Source organism: Argiope bruennichi, chromosome 1, assembly GCF_947563725.1.
Source record: "Argiope bruennichi chromosome 1, qqArgBrue1.1, whole genome shotgun sequence".
NCBI classification, from domain to species: domain Eukaryota; kingdom Metazoa; phylum Arthropoda; class Arachnida; order Araneae; family Araneidae; genus Argiope; species Argiope bruennichi.
Window position 1 is genome coordinate 125,405,307 of NC_079151.1, and position 22,061 is coordinate 125,427,367.

Consider the following 22,061-nt stretch of genomic DNA (forward strand, 5'->3'; position numbering starts at 1 on the left):
TATTTTATTGCTTGGCTGGCCCTTCTTTTAGGCATTCTTCTTTCTTTCGGCGATATTAGTTTGAAAGCTTGTGAAATAGTGTTTTCAAAATTCAGCCTTCTCATTTAACGACTTCCCAAATTATAATTTGGTAGAGAGAGGCCAAAACTAATCCTTAATCTTATTCTCTGTATGTTTAATTTCTCTGTTTAAACATGCAGAGAAAGAAAATCAAAAGCTTCATATCCTTTAAATCACATATTTTCAAAAAAATCATGACCCTGCAATTGAAATCCATTAAAAATTTTCTTTTGTAGGAATTTAGTGAAAGAAGCCTCATTCGTATTTAATGTATAGGCTTATGAGACATAGGTGCAATTTAGGCGTGATATAAAATGGCAAAAATATCTTACATTAAGAAGTTGGACTCGTCTTTAAAATAATAAAAGCGAAAAATAAAAAGTGCGACAAATGGATTTCAAGAAGCCTGTACAGTTCTGAAATGTAAGAATTTTCTTCAATTCGTCCTTTGTGAACATTCTAATTGGTGATTTAAATAGTTTTCTGTTCGCTAAAAAAGAGATCTTATTAAAAATTCATTTTTATGTAGTTATAGATTTTGTAATATCTGCATATTCTATATAAAATTCTATAATGTGCAAAACTCGTTATTCTGTTTGTGCAAAACTCGTTATTTGCGTCAAATATATATTCAATAACAATTGTTAATATTTTATGTTTGATATGCTTTTGAAAAGTCTAAAGCATCACTTCACAATTTATTAATGGAAAAATCACTAAATGATTTTAAAATGTGAAAGAAATTTGAGCGTATTCTTCTAATTGTCATAAGATTGAATCCTTGTTTGTCCCATGTAAGGATTGCAATACCGGTATACCGGGATACCGAATACCGGTATTTTGATCCATTTGTACAATTTTGTAATACCGGTATTCACAAGTTTAAATACCGGTTTTTCGGTATTTACTAGAAATTTTTAAAATGGTCTCCACTATACGTTCAGGTATCGTAAACATAGCAAAATAGTATACGTTTTTGTTTTTATGTCTAACCATCGGGCGAAATTAATTAGCCAATTAATGGCTTAAATCTAAATGAGCGAAACATGGATTATCCCTGAAAGAAAATATTGTATCCATAACGACTGATGGGGTAACCATTATGAAAAAAGTTGAAAGTTGATTGGTGCAAATCAGCAGTTGTGCTATGCACATGGAATTCAATTAGGAGTAATAGATGTATTATACCAAAAAATTAAAGAACAGAAGAATCCAAATACTGTGGATATAGAAATTTCGGATTCGAACTTTGAAAAGAGTAAGAGTGAGAGTGATATTGACAATGAAGACAATGACGATGTAATTGTTGAAGAAGATATTGCTAATGAGGATGAAATATTAGCCTATCAAGAATTGCTTCCTAAAAATTATAAAGTTCGAAAAATTGTTAAGATATTTAAACATTACCCTATGAAAAGGATATATTCCTAAAATATATACTAACTGAAAATAGAACAGAATATATGTTAATATTAGATTCTAAAACACGTTGGAACAGTTTACTCCTAATGATGGAACGATTTCTGAAACTGAGAAATATAATCCAAAAAGCAATAATCGATTTAAACCTGTAAAGTAATTTTTCAGATAATGAATTCGACTTAATATCCAGAACTATATCAACTCTTCATCCAATAAAACTGACTACTGAGACATTATGTCGGAGAGATTCTAATTTATTAACAGTTAATGTAACAATAAATTTCATGTTGCAGTCACTGAAAGAACAGTATACATCACTATCTGAAGAATTATATATTACATTGAAAAATCGCACAGAAGAAAGGCATACCGAAATAGAAAATGTCTTATGGTATTTACATAACTATAATGATTTTAAAAATGAAAAGGAAGAAAAGAAAATAACCAATTAAAATCTGATTAAGTTTAGAGTAAATTTTCTAAAGAATTTTTTCCCCACAAACCTATCCACATTCAGAAGATTTCGGTTCAATTATCGAAGATTATGATGTCACTACTGTCGCTAGTGAAAAGGAATTGTCTTTTGAACAAAAATTACAATTAGCGATAAATAAAAAAATTTCAACGAACCAAAATACAATACAGAAATCAGCTATATCCAAAACCATCCGACGAGAAATCGATTTGTTTGAAGATCAGGGATTTAGAGATAAATACTTGGAAAAAGTATATCGCGCATTGCTAACAGTACCAACAACTAACGTAGATGCCGAAAGAGCGTTTTCGACAGCTGGTCATTTTGACACAAAATTATTTTTCAGGCTTAATGATAGTATAATTGATGATTATGTTTTTTTAAGATCACATTTCAAAAATTTGTAATAGTACCACAGACTGAATAGTGATATTTACACTTTTTTGTGATTTAAATAAATAAGATGTTTCTTTACTTTTTGTGATTATATACTGTTATAATTTAGAAGTTACAAATTATTTTTTGTGATATTTACACTCTCTAACAAAACTGGAAAAAAAAAACAAAAAAAAAAAAAAACACCTGTGTTTTCTTATTTTTTCTAAAATTTCTAATACCGGTATTAAAACCGGTATCCCCGTATTAAGATTTAAAAAATACCGAATACCGGTATTGAAATTTTGGTCCGGTATTGCAATCCCTAGTACCATGCTGTTAAAGCAAAGATAACACCTCGTTTTAAAAAATCAGTAGTTAAAGGAAAAAAATTATAAAATATTCTTTTAAATACCATGCTCTATAAAAATGAGAGCCCATAAAAAATTACATTTGACTAATTATTCTTTGACAAACCCTAGTAATTCTGCAAATCCATTGCGTAATTCTTCATGTTCAATTTGCGTGTTTACGAACCCATATGCTGTCCTTGGCATTTAATTTCTTCCACGGAGCAATTATTTAGATCAGTGTCATTAAGCCAACTCCAGAAAAACTTGGGAGGAGAAAAAAGAAACCTACTTTTCCATCCAGTAACCTGCTTCTAGAAAATGAAGTGCTGCTTACGAAAAAAACGCTCCCTCATTTCTTCCAAGCCGATAACGCGAATGCTTGCCAGCATTCTTTCTTTATAAAATTTTAGATACTTGCCTCAAAACAAAAACATTCAGCAGCAGCATCTTCGATACATTGAAATATACACATTAGAATGAGTATTTAATTGTGCAGTAAAATGTGGAGAGTTTTACTGCTTAACTTAGTTTTTAACTTATTGATTGCAAGCCGCCTTTAGTGTCCAGTTGTTCATTAACCATATTAATAGAATTAATTTAATCATGTTAATCACTTTTTTTAAAAAAAGGCTTATAATATCAATTGAAAATGCTGTTTTAAATTATGCTTGCCCAACAAATATAAAGCATTATGACTGACTAGTTATGCATACAAATTGATCAATAAAATTGACGAAATCGATAGAGTGGTGAAATCTGGAAGACGTCCGTATTACTCTTTCTCTTTCAAAAAAAAAAAAAAAAAAAAAAAAAAGACTATTAAATAGTGTTTTAGAGGGGGCAGTGAGATTCGTGTATCTAACATATCTAAGAGTCGAACTTTCATATGAAATTGACAAAGTCGGATCAGAGGTTGTGGTTGAAAGGTATGTTCTTTGTTTCTCCTTATTATTTCAAATATGTAGAAAGTATGCATACTGTTTCTAAATTGCTTCATAAAAGATGCATGAAGCAAGATTAAAAATCATGCCAAACGCTATATCAAATAAATGAGTGGACCTAAAATTCACAACCTGTTAGACAGTTAAACTCTTGATAGTCGGTGCCATGTTAGAAAAAATATTTTGCTAGATTTTTAATTAAAAATGAATAAATCTTAACATTTCTTCTTCATGTCGGATATTATGGCAAACAAAAACTCTATTTTAAAATTCAAAAAATAAACTTTCCATTTTTTTCTCCAATTTTATTTTATTTTTAAATTTAACATGTTTTACAGTATATTTGTCATTGTTTCATTACCTGCTTTCAAACACATACGCACGGCAAGGATTTTTAAAATATCGTTGTGTGCACATTATCATTGCTATAATTAAGAGTAATTTTTTTAAAAAATAATATGAATATAGACGAATTAAGCCTAAAATACAGGCTTAGTACGTCGCCTGCTGCTTTGACTCGACTGTAGTTCACACCAGCTATCCAATTAGTTAGCTCTCCAATTTTCTACTTTAGTTAAGAAATAGCAAAAAAGGGGTTATCTAATTACATAAACCGAATGCCAGGCATGAGATTTGGTAATGAATGTATTGAACTTCATTAGATAAATAATCGAAATGATTTGCTTATGGACCAAGTTTGGTAGCAGAAGTTAAGTACAGTTTATTTCCTTTTATCGTTCTTTCAAAACTCAAGTTGAGGATTGATATTTCTTTTGGAAACTTCCCATTTAGTTTTGTAAATAAAAGGGACGGGGAAAAAAAAAAATCCGCTTTATATACAGAGAAAAAAACTTGAAAAAAAAAATACAATCCTTTAAAATTTTTATGTAGTCTAAATTCATTTTGTGTCACTTTATGCAAATAGACTTTTTTGCTCAAATAAGATTTGCAGTATTAAAAATCGCAAGCATGTGCTGGCCGCGGTGTACTGGTGGTACGGTCTTGACCTTCGAACTAGAGGGTTTTAGGTTCGAAACCAGATTCCACCGAAAAACCGCCGTGTAAGCGGGTCTGGTGCACTTAAAATTCGCCAGGCCCAAACCTCCTCCCATTGGTATGTTGTGTATGGTGAGGGGGTACCAGCTCAGGGGCCATCTCGTCACCTGGCAGTAGTTCAAAAATACGAGGTCCGTCCCAAAATAGCTCTAGAGTTGCTTTCAAAACGTGACATTAATATAACTAAAACAAAAGCATCTCTGAATAAGTCCAAGTGCTCGGACTTTAATTTTCAGATTACCTCACTTAAGAATTTTGCGCTTCGCAGTTTAGTAAAGAATACTGAATATCAGATTTGGGCACTGATTTTTTGATCGAATCCAGAAACTGACACAGAACTAATATCTTAACAACAAAGCGCATACCGAATTTTGTTTATTTAAGTAATTTAGTTTTTGAATTATCTGGTGTTTGCATTCTTACTAAAAATATAACAATAAAAGGCTAATCTTAAGACAGTTACAATTCCAAATTTGATACGGATTATACATGCTAAAACTGCGTACAATATTCCGTTTTTGAGTTATCGCGTTTACATGGATCCGAGGTCGTGATAGCCTGGTTGGTAGGACATTGGATTCGCGTCCCTTGGGTTGCGAGTTCGAACCCGGCGGCCGAAGACTCTCTGTGTGTGATGGCTGGCGCACCTATAAATCTGTCGTGGTCGCAAAGTACTCCATGTCGAGAGTAATACCACTGGAGGTAATGGATCAAAGGTGATCGTTCTCTGATTCAGGTCTAAATTACGATCTGCGGATGAGTGAATGAAATGCACGAATGAAGTCCGCCCCGTAAAAAGAGTTGTGAGGTGTGTGTAGGTAAGTCGTACTCTTGGCCCTAGATGGCGCTACTGAAAAAAACAAGAGTCGCAATTTTGGCTTAAAATCACTGACGCCTAAAGTCAGTCTATGACAAGTGCCATTAGAAACAACATGAATGAGAAAGTGGAGACAGACAGATGATCATCTTTTGATAGATTTGATTCAAAATTTGATAAAGATCAACACTTTAAATGCTTAATGGTGTGAGACAAGTAAATATGCCAAATTTTCGAGTTCATTTACAATGTTTTCTACTTGTATATTTCGCATATGAGAAAGTGACGAAGGTAAGTGTGTTTATGGATGTACAGATAAAATTCCTCCAATCCTTAAGTTGAAACCTCAATACTAGATTACTGCGATACTAGAATATTTGGCAATTAAAAATTAAAACACCTCTTTCTGAGCATTTGTGGTTTTCAACTTTAAACATTTAATGTCGCAATTGTTTCCGTTTCGCCAAGTCAATTGGCGATACAGATGTTTGTTAAGTAAGGTTTGCATTCAACTAGTTACAATATATTCAATAAGACCACGCATGCGCAAATACTGTGCAGTAGTAAGCACTTCGAGACAAGTGTTTTTTATTTTGCGATAATGTCCGCTCTACTAGCGCATGCGCAATCTTCCTTCTGCGTAAGCGTAATCTTATTGGAATCTCATAACTGGCAGAGAGTAAACCCACTTTTAGTTATAGAAAACCCTTCTAAATTTGAAAGACCGTCTACCTCCTTTTTTTTAAAAAAAAAATCTTAATAGTGATTTTAAAATTTCATCTGATTAGTCTCATGCAATAGGAACAAACTTACTTTTACTATAGACTTCCGTACTTCTTGAAATTAACGGAGACTCTTTGATGAATGATTGCATTTCAGTTTTTTTCTTGTACATTCATAAACTTTCTTGCGTATTCTTTAAGGGGTTAATCCTCTCAATCGTCGTATGAAATTGTGGATCTTGGACAAGATCATGAATAACATGAGCACTCAGATTTTTATTTTCGGAGTCCCACATTTGAGAATTGTATGTTTTATAATAAAGAAACCGGTACACAATTGCATGATATTTTTGATCAATAGCAATAATGTCTTGAACATGTCTTTGAAGCTTGAATGTCTTTGAAGCTGTTTTTTTTCCCCCCGATGGATTGAAACAAAAATTTGGGATGAATCCACATGTGAGTCACAAGATCATATACAGAATTTCATAATAAAGCCATTGCATTCTGAGTTAATGTGTTTGCATGCATGCAAACGTACAGACCGACAGACAATGAACCTCATAACAGATTTGGTTCCAAACTCGTAATAGATACCTATATTAGATGCTTAATTTGCGTGCCAAATTTTATTTATCTCTTCACGTTTTCTAGTTACAATGTTCCCTTGTGATCGTACAGGCGAGCAGCCAGACTACCTTTGAATGGATTTCGTCCAAACATTGAAAAAATCTACAAATTTTGGTGTTAAGTCCATAGACTAAATTTCATTCATCTAGCTCAAAGCGTTTTTGTATTACCATGTTCACAGACAGACATTCTGAAAACGCGTTTATATATATATATATATATATATATATATATATATATATATATTCATGGAGATTTGTAGAAAGTGGAGATTTCGTAAAATCGTGAGTTAGAATTTTTTGAGGAAGATAATACTTCCTCTTTTTATATCCAGTATAAGAGCAAGCAAAAACACACACACAAAAAAATTAAAGTTTGCTGTAAATGATGCTTCCGAAATTTAAATCGAGCAAAAATAATTTTCATTATTTTTGTATCGTATTTCCAATTAGGCTCTTTGTCCAATCAAGGAAGAAATAAAACCCATATGGTAACCAATTTAAAGTCAACAACAACAAAAAGATTTTTCCGATTTTCTTTTTTCAAAATAATTATAAATATTCTAATTACTATATCTTAAATAATTTGAAAAAGATAACATAAGAATCTTGGTTGCAGGCATTTTAGCAAAGAAAAAAAAAAAATCTTTTGCGAAAACTGATTACATTTAGAAAATTTCTTAAAATATTTTAGACATTGAAAACAAAATTAATTAGAACAAGAAATGTTTGGATTATCCAATGGTGCATCTACTCTTTTTCCACGAAAATAGAAAAATCACTAAGCTAAAATGCATGAGAAAAATCACTCAAAATGACTAAAAGTATAAAATAATTTTTTCTTGATTAAATTTTTAAATTTGGGACATAGAATCATTATTATGATTGTCTGTTTACCAAATTTCAGGGTTGAAAATGAGATAAATTGCTCTGCACTCATGCGCGCACACACTATAGACCAACAGACACAATAACAGTAAATGGAAATGCCAGTTATATAGAAAAAGTTTAATTCCAAATGAATATTTAAACATGATGAGAACAATTATTTACACAAAATATGAATGAAAAATGATTAAATATATGTAAAATACAAATTGAAGACAGGTTTAAAACAGAAAATATACAATGAGAGTGGAATTCTTATAAATTTATCATATAGATATTGATCTCTCTCATATATATATATAATATATCCATATAAAACATATATTCAAGTTCATTGAATAATACCATATGAATTTGAAAGATAAAGTTCTACAAGAAAGTTTCTTTTTTAAAAGATAGCCATTTGAAAAAAAGTTTCATAGTAAAAATAAAAATATGAGAAACACAGTTTTTTCATCCAGAAATATATTAATTCGTAGATTTTTCTCTAAATTCTGCTGTAATTTCTTCGACAGTTCTACCTTTTGTTTCAGGCACTCTATTGTAAGTGAATAAACAACACATTGCTAGAATAGCTGTGAAGATGAGGAAAGTGTATTCGCCAATAGATTCCTATGGAAATAGAATAAAAATATAAACTTGATTACAATAAAGCAATAAAAAAAGCAATTGAGAATAAAAATGAATCCAATCGCATACATGGCATTTGTTTGATTAGATGATTTCAAGAAACTGATTTCATTCATATCAAAGATGTTATTCATTTTGTGTGTGTGTGTGTGTGATTTATTCCTATGCCAAATAATTCAGATGTAGATGGAAAGTGAAGGAAAAGATATACACTTTTATCAATTTACTAAAAATTGCCACTTTAAGTTTATATATGACAATAAACTTTACATACTGAATTAATGCTAAGTAAATAAAAATTCGTAATGTCTCATAATTTGGAAAAAAATTCAATAAAAATGATCTTTTAAAGAATATTTATTGATTAATGCTGACGAAATTGACATAACCTTGTATTATCATTTTTATTGCAGTTTCATATAATTTAAGCTATTATAATTGAACCAATTTTTTATTCGGAAATTATGAGCAAAAATAAAAAAATAAGTAAAAATCATTTAAAAAGTTTTGTATTCGAGGTTAAAAAAAAAATGCGAAATTTGACTGATACAATACCAGTTACAATACCATACAGATCGAAGTTGTACTTAAAGCATATAGAATATCCATTATAATTATGACCCAAAGCTTGATTTAAAAACCACTTCAGATCAACATTTACAGAATGACTCTAAATGACCAATAATTTATACATAATACAGAATGTTGTTTGCAATTACTATTGAAAAATATACCCTGTCTAAAATCCCCCCCCCTCCCCCACAGTTCTCTCTTCATCATATTGAATAAAATATTTATACCTCTAGAGTTTTAAACAAAAAAATTTCTTTTTCTGCACTCAAGACTGAGACAAATAATTGAATTTCAATATTTTAGACCAATGAATGACTGCTTAAAAGAAATGTTTTATTTTGATTGGCTGATTTTCATCTATTCAGCCATTGAAATGGTCTAAATGATATTCAAATAAATTGGACAGTTTCAATTCCAGCTGAATGAATTTTTTTAAACTGAAAATATTTGTGAGTCAGTAATCTTTTTCTAATGTCACTAATAGAACCGAGAGACTACGTAAAACATAATTTTTTTGAGCATTTAATTTAATGACTAAAACAATATGAAATATAACACTTTTATATTATAAAACAATATTGCAATTGAAAGCATTTTTCTATATGCTTGAGCCAAGTAGTTTAAAAATTCCGTTTTTAGCCCAAGATCAGAGTAGAGATTCTATTTAAAAAGAATAAAATTCAAGCGCATAATACTTACGACAATGGGCAAAAATCCAAGACTGACACAGAAATTAGCCAACCAATTTACAGAAACAGCTATGCTTGTAGCCAATGGTCTTGCTCCTTGACCAAAGAGTTCTGCTACCAAAAACCATGGAATGGATCCTGGGAAAGACATATTTTTAATTTTTTTTTTAATTTTGCCAAGTTCAATGCATATTTTTAAAAGTTAACTCAAATGTATTTTTAAAAACTACATGATAAAAATTTCATATGAAAATAAGAAAAATATAATTCATTCTTATTTTCATATAGATGATTTATAAACATTTAAAAATTATTACATATATTATACATAAACAGACATATTTATTATAATGACAAAGAACAGAATGTACAAATTTCTCATTTCAATTTTCAACTATTTTTTTTTTATTTCCTTAATACCATTAATAAATCTAAAACCAACATTAAACCAATAAGAGACCACAAATACTCTCTAATAAAGATATTAACACTTTTCCCTAGCTTGCATAAAATAGTGGGTACTCAGCAAGGTGCAAATGTCACAAAGTGTTCATTTTCAGAGTTGTGCATGAGTTGTATGCTTCGTAGAATACTAAAGAAATCTAGTGCTTGTGTATCATTTATTGCCAGCCATAAATAAACAATAGTTATGAAAAATCCATTAAGGCAAGAGATTTGGCGATTAATTGCTGGAATGTGATTAATACACAAGTACAAGAAAACAGAATATGTATTTTAGATGCTTTTTGCTCATCTCTTAGTTCAAAATTTAATTTAAAAATTATAATTAAATGGATAAAAGAAACGGATGTAACGAAATAAAAACAGGCAATTTATAGATTATATTACTTTAAGTAAATATGTACTTAAAAATAAGATTCCATGCTTTTATATCACAAGAAGATTTTTTTATAAGCAATTTAACATAAAATTACTTATAAAAATTAGACGTTCCTTCTAGATGCTACAAATTTTCATTGCTAGTCATAATTTAATGAAATATCAAAGTACGAGAACTGAATTGCAGAATTTATTGTTAGTAAAATTAAGAAACTGCAAAAATTGAAAATTTAAATATTCATATCTGTAAACAACTGTAAAGATTACTCCTTAATCACAGAAATATTAAGCTTTGATCTAAAAAATAAACTCACCTGGTCCACTGGCAAATAATATTATAAACCCAATTATGCAAAATACACTGACATATGACAACCATGCAGCTTGTGGCTGAAATATAAAATAAAAGCTATTACAATGTGTCAATGATAATGAATACTTCATATCAAAATTTATAATTTGTTCAGAATTATAAAGCAGATAAAAGATATTTTAAAATGACTATGAAAAGACAGTGTTGAAACAAATATTAATTTCGTATAAAATTCACAACTATGTTTTTTAATACTTTTATAATCAAAGAATATTTTTTAATTCAGAAAATATATTATGTTTCATATTTATATATAAACATAACAACAAAGCTAAAATCAGAAAAAAATTCCTAAAAAATTGTTTAATAATTATAATCAAATTTGCCTTTGTTTGTAAAGTATAGTAAAAACTGCTTTAAAATGAAATTTATGTTTGTTGAGATTGATAAGATGATATGAGAATTATTATTAGAAATTAAAATAATTTTGCTTACAGTCAGAGCGAGAGATAATGTTAGCAATGCAGTGATAACCATCATTCCTGCTAGCCCTGTAAGATGAAGAGTTTTTCTTCCAGCCTTTTCCACCAAAACCATAGAAACAACTGTCATAAGCACATTCACAGTTCCCATTCCTAATGTAGCATAAATAGCCGATTGATTGGACAGTCCAGCAGTGATGAAAATTGAAGTCGAGTAAAAAATAACCTAAAGAAATGACATAAGAGAAATATTTAAAAATAAAAACTCTAATATACAAACTTAGTTTGATAATTATAAAATACATAAACATTTAGGGAATATTTTACCTACTGATAACAATTTTAATTAATTTGAACTGAACACTACTATGAAATAACGTTAATTTCTTACAAAATTTTCTTACTATGACATTTTTACAGCATGTACGCACACCTCATTACTTAATTAGATGAAGAAACAAAAACCATAATGCAATTGTATATAAATTTTAAATTTAAACAACTTTTTTAAAGAAATTAACTAAAATAGATAATATGGTATTGATTGTCAAAAAAATAATATACAAGGTAATAAATTTCCTTAGATATTATTTGTAGCATATTGATAAATATATCCAAATGGTGAAGTCAAATATTATGTGGAAAGTTAGTTTTCAAACAATTTATCTAACTTTGATTATTAGGGTGCCATAAAAGTGTCTTTCTCATTGTGCTATGAATGGCCTTATCTGCCTCTACTTGTGCACACATGCAGGCTTGTCTATTAGCCATCTTTGCCATCGGTTCAGTCCTTCAACTGTGGCGAAGCTGGGCTACATCCCCCCAAAAATTCTTTTGTCTATTTGGTGTGATTGGAAAGGCTCGAGCTCCTTCCTCAAGGTGGAACAATAAATTCTAAGAAATACTGTCATCAACTGGATCAATTGAAAGCTGCCATAGCAAAAAAACGGACAGAATTAATGAATCGATAAGGCGTTGTTTTTCATCATGACAACGCGAGACCACATATTGCATTGTAAGAGAGAAGCACTTACAGTGTGATTGGGATGTTATACCACATCCTGCATACTCTCCAGATCTCACTCCATGTGATTATTACTTCTTTCTGTTCTTAAAAAATTCTCTTCGCGATAAGCGCTGTAAATCAAATCAAGGAAAGAAAAGCGCACCTCGAGGATTATTTCTTGTCCAAAGCACAACAGTTTTGGAAAGCAGGCATAATGAGGCTTCCCGAGAGATGGAAGAAGGTAATAGAGCAAAAGGGTTCTTATATAACAAAATAAATAATATCTAAAACAGTAAATATCGTGTATTCATATCATATTAGAAATAGGAAAGAAACTTATGGGACACCCTAATGAATTAAAATTAAATAAAACTTTCATTCATTGAAATGGAAATCCATTTTAATATTTACATTAGATTTGATGCTATACGATACTTTCTTTAATTAAAGAAATATATTTCACCAGATACTAATAAATAAGTCAAAATAAAATGCTTAAGAAGAAAAAAAAATGAGCATGTTAATATATATTATAATATTTTGAATAACTGTATGGAATTATATTACAGATGATTACATAATTAAAACTTAAAACAGTTTAAAAAAAGTCTTGAACTATCTAAAAAAAGTTAATATCTTTATTTGAAAAAAAAAAAGGTTATTAATTATTGCATTTATATGATTAAAGTTGAAGCTTTTAAAACATAATTGATGTTTACATATTTGAAGCAAGAAGTAATTACTATTAACATCTAAAAATAGATTTAAAAAGATTTTATAAACATTACTGAATGAAATATACTTACTGCATTAATACCAGACAACTGCTGAGATAACATAACAACTACAGCAATGATTAGAGGTTTACGCAGCACAACATTTCCCCACATTTCTTTCAGTGTGACCTGTAGGATTTAGAATTCATTAATATGGAGATCAATTTTATGAAAAATTAATATAACAACATTGAAATATTAAAAAAAATACTCACTTTAGGTACCATTTTTAATTCCTGTGATTCATTTCGCATTTCATCCATTTCATAGTGAACATCACCAGTGCCACGGAACCATTTCAGAGCTAAATAAAGTCCATAAATTTTGTATAAAACAAAATTAATACAAAAATAAGTAAATATCTTTAAGAGAAAGCAACACAATTTGTTGTATATTTTGTCACTATACAATGTAGTATTGCACACAATTTCAAACACAATTCAAAAGAATGCAATACATGACACTATGAAACAAAAATGAAAATATTACCAATTTATTATTTTTTAACTTCATGTTGAAGCATTTGCCACAATGCTGGATCCATTTTAAAAGCCTGGTCTCATAGAAAGCCTGTTTAAAGTTGTCATCAGAGTCAAGCTTCTGACTGTTGAGAAATATCTTCATGGCTCAAAACAATTGAAAATGCAAGAGTGCAAGTCCAGGCTGAGTGATGCTACTCAAAAGTGTCTCAACCAAAAACCTTGCAATTTTGGATAAATGGAGGGAAAAAAAAAAAAAAAAAAAACTGCATGAATGGAGGGAAAAAAAATTGCAAACATTTGATGAGGATCACTCAACATAAGCCCAAATATTCTTGCATTTTCATCCATTTGGGCGCATTCCTTGGCAGTCAGAAACATACTCTGATATTGACCTCAAATAAGTAGTGCAGCAGTGGTCTATTAGAGCCCTTTTATGAAATAGGGGCTTTCAAACTGATCCAGCAGTTTGATTATATTTCTGTATAAATGTTAGTCAGGTTAAGAAGGAATAAATTGGTAATAGTTTCATTTTCATTTCATATCATCTATCATTGCATTTATTATTATTATTATTATTGTGTTCAAAATGATGAGTATTATTTATTGATACCTTTTCCTGTAATGTTTATAAGCTAGAAATTGCTATGCTGCTTTTCAGGATGCTTAATGTTCAATAAAATGTTACTTAATTTGGCATTGCTTAAAGAGACAGATTTCTACCTAAACAGCTGTGTAAGGTCACAGAGTTGAGGAGGATGGTAGGCAGGTAGATTAAAGATAATTATTAACCTAGTAACCAAATAAATAAATTTGTAGCAAAAATGAATTATAAGATATTAGAATAATATAAACACTTTGTAAAGCATCATTAATTAGACTCCAATCTATTGTATCAGATTCATTTTGTTATTATAGTTAAAAACACCAAAAATTTGATGAAATTGCAATAGTGTATAAATGTGAAGTTATGAATTATAATACAAACATTTTCATAAAGTAATGAAAATATTAAAATAACATAAAAAATTGAAGTATTGATTAAAAGTGTGCTAAAATATGAAAATAAATTGGCCATTTTTTTTTAAAGGTGTTACATAATATGCAATACTTGGATTAGCAAAATGCAAATCCTGCAATGCATTTGCTATATTTTAAAAGCCTAGTGTAATTTTTTTTAGACTTAAAGCACAAGTTAAAAGAAAACTACTGTATAATTCAGAATTTTAAGTTTTTTTATTCATTGCTAAAAGGCTTATTAATTTCAAAGCTTTATATTTTATAAAATATTGAGAGAGAATTCATTCACATATAAAAGAAAAATTTTAGGAAAAAAAAAAAAAAAGTTCTGCTATAAGAAAACATTTTTAACTATAAGAAATTACATTTATAAAAATGGAGCTAACCTTAAAAAAAATTACTCAAAATATATTAAATGAATTTTCTGTGGAATGAATTCTTGAAAAGACCATTATAAATTTTTCTCTTGAGACATGTCTGAATAACATTCTCATAGTGCAGAATCGGAATCAATCATAATGATATCAGATTAGGAAACTTCTAAAAACATTATTTAAATTAAAGAATTTAAAAATTAAAATGGAAATTTTTACAAATTTGAAATAATGGTCTTTTATAGAAATTTTCCTGAAGCCATTACATTTCTTAAGCTTAGATTTAAAAAAAAAAAAAAAAGAAAAGAAAAAGAAGAAAAACTTACCTTTCTGAGCAGCTACTTCTTTTCCTTTACATATTAAGATATATTTTGGAGATTCTGGGCATAAAGGTAAGGTGGCTAACATGAAAATAGCAGGAACAATTATTAAACCTAAGGAAGGAAAAGATAGTGACCTTATTAATAAGCATGTTCAGATAAATGCGAAGAGTTAATGTTCATAAAATCAATCATTAAACAAATATCACCTCTGCCACACACACACACACAACATAACTGATTAAAATAAAACATTTAGTTTAACAAAATTATTAAATCGTAAATCAAGAAATATAGGAATTGCCTAATATTTTGCCTTCCTATACCAAAATTATAATTCAGGTTTCTTTTTACACTTTCCAATGAAGGAGGGAAAAAACTTTTCACAAAAGTTATTATTTGCAAAGTCAGGTAGTTCTTTTAAAATGATATATTTGGCTATATTTAATGCAAATCGGAAATTTTGAGGCAGTAATCTTTCAAAGTTGACAATATATTTTTTTCTTTTCTTTTTTCTTTCTGTTGCTTTCCAAATAATTCATTTTTGCATAAATTCCAGTTTTCCTTAAATTTACATTTTTCAGTCTTATAAAACAAAACTAAACAAACAAAAAAGTATACAATTTTAAATAGTTGCGAGTTTATCAATTTAACAGCTTGCAAAGCAATATTTTTGGTGAATCAACTGATTAATCAAAGACAGATAAAATAATTTTTAAAACAGAACAGAAAAAGACTTCAGATTCTTGTAAAATAAATATTATTTTGATACATTCATGTAATGAAAATAATATGAACATATTTATCTGTATTTTAAGCATGCAAGAGTTATTATAAAAGCACATACATATGTCAACCATACTTAAAATGCCTTAAAAATTTAACAAGAATTATTTTCAATTTTTTTTTTTTTTTTAGTAATTTATTTTGTAAATACTAAAAAGATTTTTCAAAGGCTAAATATAGTTGAAGGAAGTAAATATGTAAGCATAATACCAAAGAGCACTGGCCATCCACTTTCAGTACCAAGGATTTCTGGCATGCCCAGAATTTGAGATACAAGAATAGTGAAAGCTATAGTCAATTGATATATTGTTCCTACTGCTCCTCTCAGATGTACAGGTGATATTTCTGTCAGATACATTGGAGACAAGCCAGCATTTAAACCTATAAATAAAATTTACTTATCTGAATTATATTTAATGGAGATAAAATAAATAACAATATACAGTATGATTTGCTATTTAATTCAAAAAATTATAAAATGTGAATCATTTAGGAAATTGTAAAGGTATATAAAAACATTTACATTTGGACAAATATATCATTACCTTTTAGATTTACAAATGATCCAATGAATACTTTTGTTATATGACATGAAAATTTTACTTTAATAATATTCTCCAAATTCATATGAAGTCTCATTTTTTTAATAGAAAAATAACCCACTTGAAATCAATTCAGTGATTATTTATCACATGGATCTTTTCCTTGTAAACAGCAGATAAATCAGTTTAATACAAAACAGAATGCTGCAAATATCAAGGAATTCAAGCCAAAATGCATAAAAGTAGAAAATATATCTAGATTTTTCAATAAAATCATCTGAAGGAAGTTAATTATTACATTAGCCTTTTCATGCCAATCTTCATCTAAAGCACAGATTTCAGCATATTTCCTTTAAATTTGTTAAAAATTATCATGATTAAAATAACCAAAAAAAAATTCTTAACTTCTTTGAAAATTTCAGGAGAACTAGTGAAATTTTATTAAGGGACTTTATTGATACATATCAAAAGATTTTTAAAAAATATAGCACAAAATAATAATAAAAAAAATGAAGATTACCTTTTAATTTCTTGAATTAATATTAAATTTATTTTTAAAAGAATTTCAAGATAAGAAGCTCGTTTGCACTTTAAAATCTGATTAATGGGAAAATTTGGTATGCTAGATGAAAATAATTTAGATATTTTGGAACTCATACTAATTTATTAGACAAATGAAAAAAAAAAAATGTAGAATGCATTAGGCTTAATCACGGAAATGAAATTTAACTGTCCACTGAATAATAATTTTCTAATTAAATTATTTAAATTATTGATATGTATAGATGACCAATCTATACTAAATCAATGACATTTTATAATATGCAGCCGATTCATATGCTATTCATATTTTGAAATAAAATATCTGAAATTTCAAGATTTCATCTAACTGGATCTGCAAGTAATAGGCAATAGAGTATGGCTTCTTTACTAAAGGTAGTCCTTACTTCCACATTTATAAACTTTGATCATTCAAGTATAATGCAACTGTTCTATTTATAAGATAGTAAGTATTATTAGATTAAAATAACTTACCAGAATTAAGACCTATTACAAATCTGCCTGCAATCAACATTTCATAAGATCTGGCCATTTTTCCAAAGCCCATCAGTGCAGCTGCTACGAATACAAAGGCATTATTCAGCAGAAGACCACCTTTTCTACCAAAGTTTTCAGCCAAATAAGCTGTCCCCAGAGCTCCAAGCATGCCACCAAGGCAGAAGATTGATACCATCAGTGAGAAAATCAATGTCACGACTGAATCACTTGGCACTTCATTGTATCTTTCAGAATATGTTTCATTGATGAATTTTTCAACAAGCTAAAATATAATTAATCAAATATTAACTTTCATGAACAGTAACAAAAAAAAAATAATCAAGAAAATGTTTAATAATAATTCAATAAAATAATACACAGATTTCCCAATTCGCAATTAAAACTAAATGATAATTAAAACAATTTATCAGTAAATAAAGCAATGAATAAAAATAAATTTTTACGAGTTAATGATTTTAGAAATAATTAGTTCAACACCTCTTAAAATATTTATACTGTATTTTAGCTATTATTAAAACCAATATTTGCATATTGTTATGCTAAAATAGATATTATATTAAAATTATATTTTATTGCATACTTATCAATTATTTATATATTTTGATAAAAAAAAAGTAAGCATTTTACTAATAATTTTATTTTTTGAATCTTGAAACAAAGTATCAAAATTACCCACTAACGTAAATGTAACATTTATAATGTTATAATAAAAATTATATAATCAATAATTTAGCGCAAATAAATTTCAAAATTTAAAAGTTTGCAAGAATTAGAAATAAAGGCAAAATTGCATTTTAAACTAAAAAGACAGTCCAAGAAGTATAACAAATAATAATACAAAAAATTGCTCCAACACTAATATAAAAGTTTATATTAGTTTTTTTTTATATAAAAAAAAAACTTTAAATTGTTGAAGTATGATTATTTTGAGTTTTTGATAATACACAACCAACTACTATAGCTTGGAATTTTCTGAATTAAATATTTAAATATATTTTAAGAATTAATAAAACACATAAAAAAATTACTTTAAAAAATGCCATTAGAAATTGCATTACTTAAATTTTAAATCAGAATTTTGGAATAAAAGTTTAATTAAATTTCACATACTGAATTTTTTTTAACATTTTATATTAGATCAACATTTGTTTTAAGTAAACTTTTATTTTTCTAAATTTTATTTTTTACTCTATTGCCTTCAAATTAGAAATAGTATTCTTAAACTTTTAACCCCTTGTCAACTCTTTACAGATGAACAATATTTTCATGGTTCTATTTAATTAAGAAATAAAATTACCAAAGCAAGTCAAAAAATATATAAAGATAGCATAAAAATAAATTTAATTAAAGCTAATTATTTAGGAAATTAAGAAAAAAACTAATAAAAACTTAACAATGTTTGCAATGTAAATACTGTCTCAATTGCTTAACAGAATACAAAAGCTTCAGCTGTAAAAATGGAATTACTAAGATTTTTAAAAAAATTCAAATTCAGCTATTGTACTATATTCTTCAGTTTAGGCAAAGACTGCAATGAATAATTCATTTGAAATTAAAATTTTGAGGATGTTCTTAATAGATTCATCAAAATATCCAGACCTTATTCATTCAAATGCTCTATAGAATGTATTTAGAAATTGAATAATTGTTTCATTCCTTTCAAAAACTTAGTGATAAGTGACTTATACTTACAATTTCTAAACAATCTCTGTATTTGTCTAGATAACAGTTAAACTGGTCTTGGATCATTTTCCGTTCTTCGGTTTCTAAGAAGCTAAACTTTTTTTTGAAACACGAATTACTTAAAATTCCATCAGTAGGGTTGATAGGATCTCTGAAATTCTTTGAGAGTTCTATAAGAATTCTTTATCTTTCATAGTTAATTTAATGCTCAATTTCTGATATTAAGAATGGTAATGATGGCCTTCCTTAAACATTTTTTCATAAAGAGACTCATTGTGAAATATTTTTTTCCTGCAAGAATTGGTAGGCTAGCAGTGTGGAGTCTAGTTGAGAAATCCAAGAGCGATTCTGAAGATAATGGTGTTATATTGAGTTTCAAGCATTTAATGGGGTCCAACAATAATGAAATGATTGATTAATGGGGTTGTGAGATTTTTTGCTGTACAGGCTGAATCTCTGCATTCACAACTATATGTAATGTTTGTTAATATATAAAATTTTAGATTCTGAAGGGTAGTGGTGGAGACTTCATTTTTCGATATTTTGCTGATAAATTCTTCAAATCTGAAGATTTCAAACTTAGTTTATTCCAAAGAAAGCGACAAATGGTAGAGTATTTTGAATAAAAAATTAAAATATGATCTAGATTATTAATTTCTTTGCCTGTTTTATACATTGGGCTGTTCGAAAGATTGTTGTTGTTGTCGTGTTTATGCATACAGTGCTAGTGCAAAAGATTAGAGTTCTCCAAAGGCCTTGGTGACAAGATCTGCAAGTTCTGCAGCCCGATGGCTATGGAGGATTTCGATTGCTCCAAGTTGAGAGGGAACCGATAATGGCCTGGCAGTCAAAAACATGATCTGGAGTTAGTTGCGAATGGGGATAGTACTTGCAGATGCGATAGGATTTTATATTGGTTCCCGAGATCTTCATGCCTTTGAAATGTCCAGTACGTAGCCTAGCTATTGTAGAGGGAAGGTTTCTTGGGCTGCTTAGATCGGGGATTGTTGCCTTGCTAAGATGCTGGTTGTAGATCCTTCGCCTGGCGGCAGCAGGCGAAGGATAAAATTTATTCGGAAGATTAAATTTATTAAAAAAATTGGTGTTATTATATTTTGCCGAAACTTTCTGAAGACATAATATCCCCCCTTCTACTGTTTAACTATTTCGTAATGGCACAGATATCCGGAATTTCTCTAAATTCTTCATGTATCTACTAAACCAGATACTTATTTTTATCAAACCGTATACTGTTTGTTTGTTTGTTTGAATGAGGGGGATTTAGGGATTTTTAGCTACAAAGGCTGTCATCCCAGCGTTCAACAATATCTTCAATCAATAAATGTCAAAAAATTTCAAGTGTTGAAGGAAAATATGGAGAGAGAGTTTATCTGCAAATGCTTTGCTCGTGAGTTGTTTGAAATTACAGCTTGAAAGAGAGTTGAGGCCCAACTTCGACCACAGGCAACTTCTTACGCTTGAGACCGTATACTGACAGTTCTGTTTACAAACAAGTATATGAATATTGCCAGATACAAATACCCCTATTCGAAATTTAAAATTCAAAAATTGGTATCAAAAATATGAAACTGGATTTTAAATGCGTGCAGGAACGAATTTTTATTTATTTTAGAATCAGGATATGAAGTTATCAAATTGCAATACAAATTGTTTTAAATATTGAGTTTTTCTAGAAATCTCTTAGAAAGGCTTAAAAGGAAATTTCCCTTTTCTTTTTATAAGAAATTCCTGAAGGAGACACTTTTTCTGATAATTTTTATTTAGTAAAATCTCAAAGTATCAGCAAATGAGAGGCTTTTTATATTTTAGGCAGCGCTAAATCTGAACACAGTCATTCCGAAAAATGTTGCATAAATTCAAAATTTTTGAAAACATTGCATGGAGCAAAAATCTCCATTTTAACCGATATCTGCCCTAAATGAATTAAAAATCATAATATGAGGCATGTACTCGATTTTACATTTTCATTAGGGTGAGGAGCGATTATTAAAGATTGAATAGTAACGAGCCATTTAACTATTAGCAGGGAATCTCAAGGCATTTGGGTATATGATTCCACGACACCAGTGCTATTAATGTTGCTGAAGATTCCAAATCGATTAATACAAAACTGCGAATGCCTCTGCTAAACATTATTTTTCAACAATTATTTTGTCTTTAATCAATCAGTGTCATTTGTGTTTTTCTAAATGAATGTTTTATTATGGTAACTAAAAGGGGGGATGAATGATTTTTCAATGTATAAAGTTAAAGAGCTTCCAAATGAAATGACTCATAAAAACAAAATAGTGCTGAAACAATCTTGAAATAGCGAAGCGCATGTGAAGACGTGACGTGGTTCATGAGATTGAATGATGCAAAAATCAAAATGCTAGAAAAATATTTACAACTACAAACTCAAGAAAAAAAAAATCTATTCAATTAATCCCCTAAGGTACAAAAAACTCAACAATACTGTTTTATTTGTACCTGAAATAGCTTCAATTGCTAGTTAAAATTAAGAATGCAGTTTTTTTTTTTAATTGTTCGAGTTGCGATTTGTGAAAAATAGACATGATTAGCATGCAGGAAATAAAATTCACTCAAAAGCGCTCTTCAACGCAAACTGCCGGTCCTAAAGTTGACAGATTTGATCAGTATTTATAGTTTTGAAAGTAGATATTAAGTAAAAAAGGGGTGTGTTTTCCAGAATATTTACTAGATTTTTAGTATATTAAAATGTGTTTTTCC

At 28.8% G+C, this 22,061-nt stretch overlaps 1 protein-coding gene across 5 annotated transcripts in view; it reads right to left on the bottom strand.

Moving 5' to 3' along the window:
• Positions 1–7,843: 7,843 nt before the first annotated feature.
• LOC129990322 (solute carrier family 2, facilitated glucose transporter member 1-like) overlaps positions 7,844–22,061 on the bottom strand; it is a 110,039-nt gene continuing 95,821 nt past the window's right edge. For 4 of the 5 annotated variants that reach the window (XM_056098150.1, XM_056098168.1, XM_056098159.1 and 1 more), the window contains exons 3-11: positions 17,604–17,889; positions 16,237–16,407; positions 15,247–15,354; positions 13,263–13,351; positions 13,078–13,176; positions 11,279–11,491; positions 10,785–10,860; positions 9,641–9,768; positions 7,844–8,350 (exon numbers count right to left, since the gene is read on the bottom strand). In XM_056098150.1, coding sequence (XP_055954125.1) covers positions 8,207–8,350; positions 9,641–9,768; positions 10,785–10,860; positions 11,279–11,491; positions 13,078–13,176; positions 13,263–13,351; positions 15,247–15,354; positions 16,237–16,407; positions 17,604–17,889 — 1,314 coding nt within the window. In that variant the 3' untranslated portion in view covers positions 7,844–8,206. Of the gene's footprint in view, positions 8,351–9,640; positions 9,769–10,784; positions 10,861–11,278; positions 11,492–13,077; positions 13,177–13,262; positions 13,352–15,246; positions 15,355–16,236; positions 16,408–17,603; positions 17,890–19,319; positions 20,768–22,061 lie in introns of those variants that run through there. The other variant, XM_056098182.1, reaches the window with a different exon arrangement.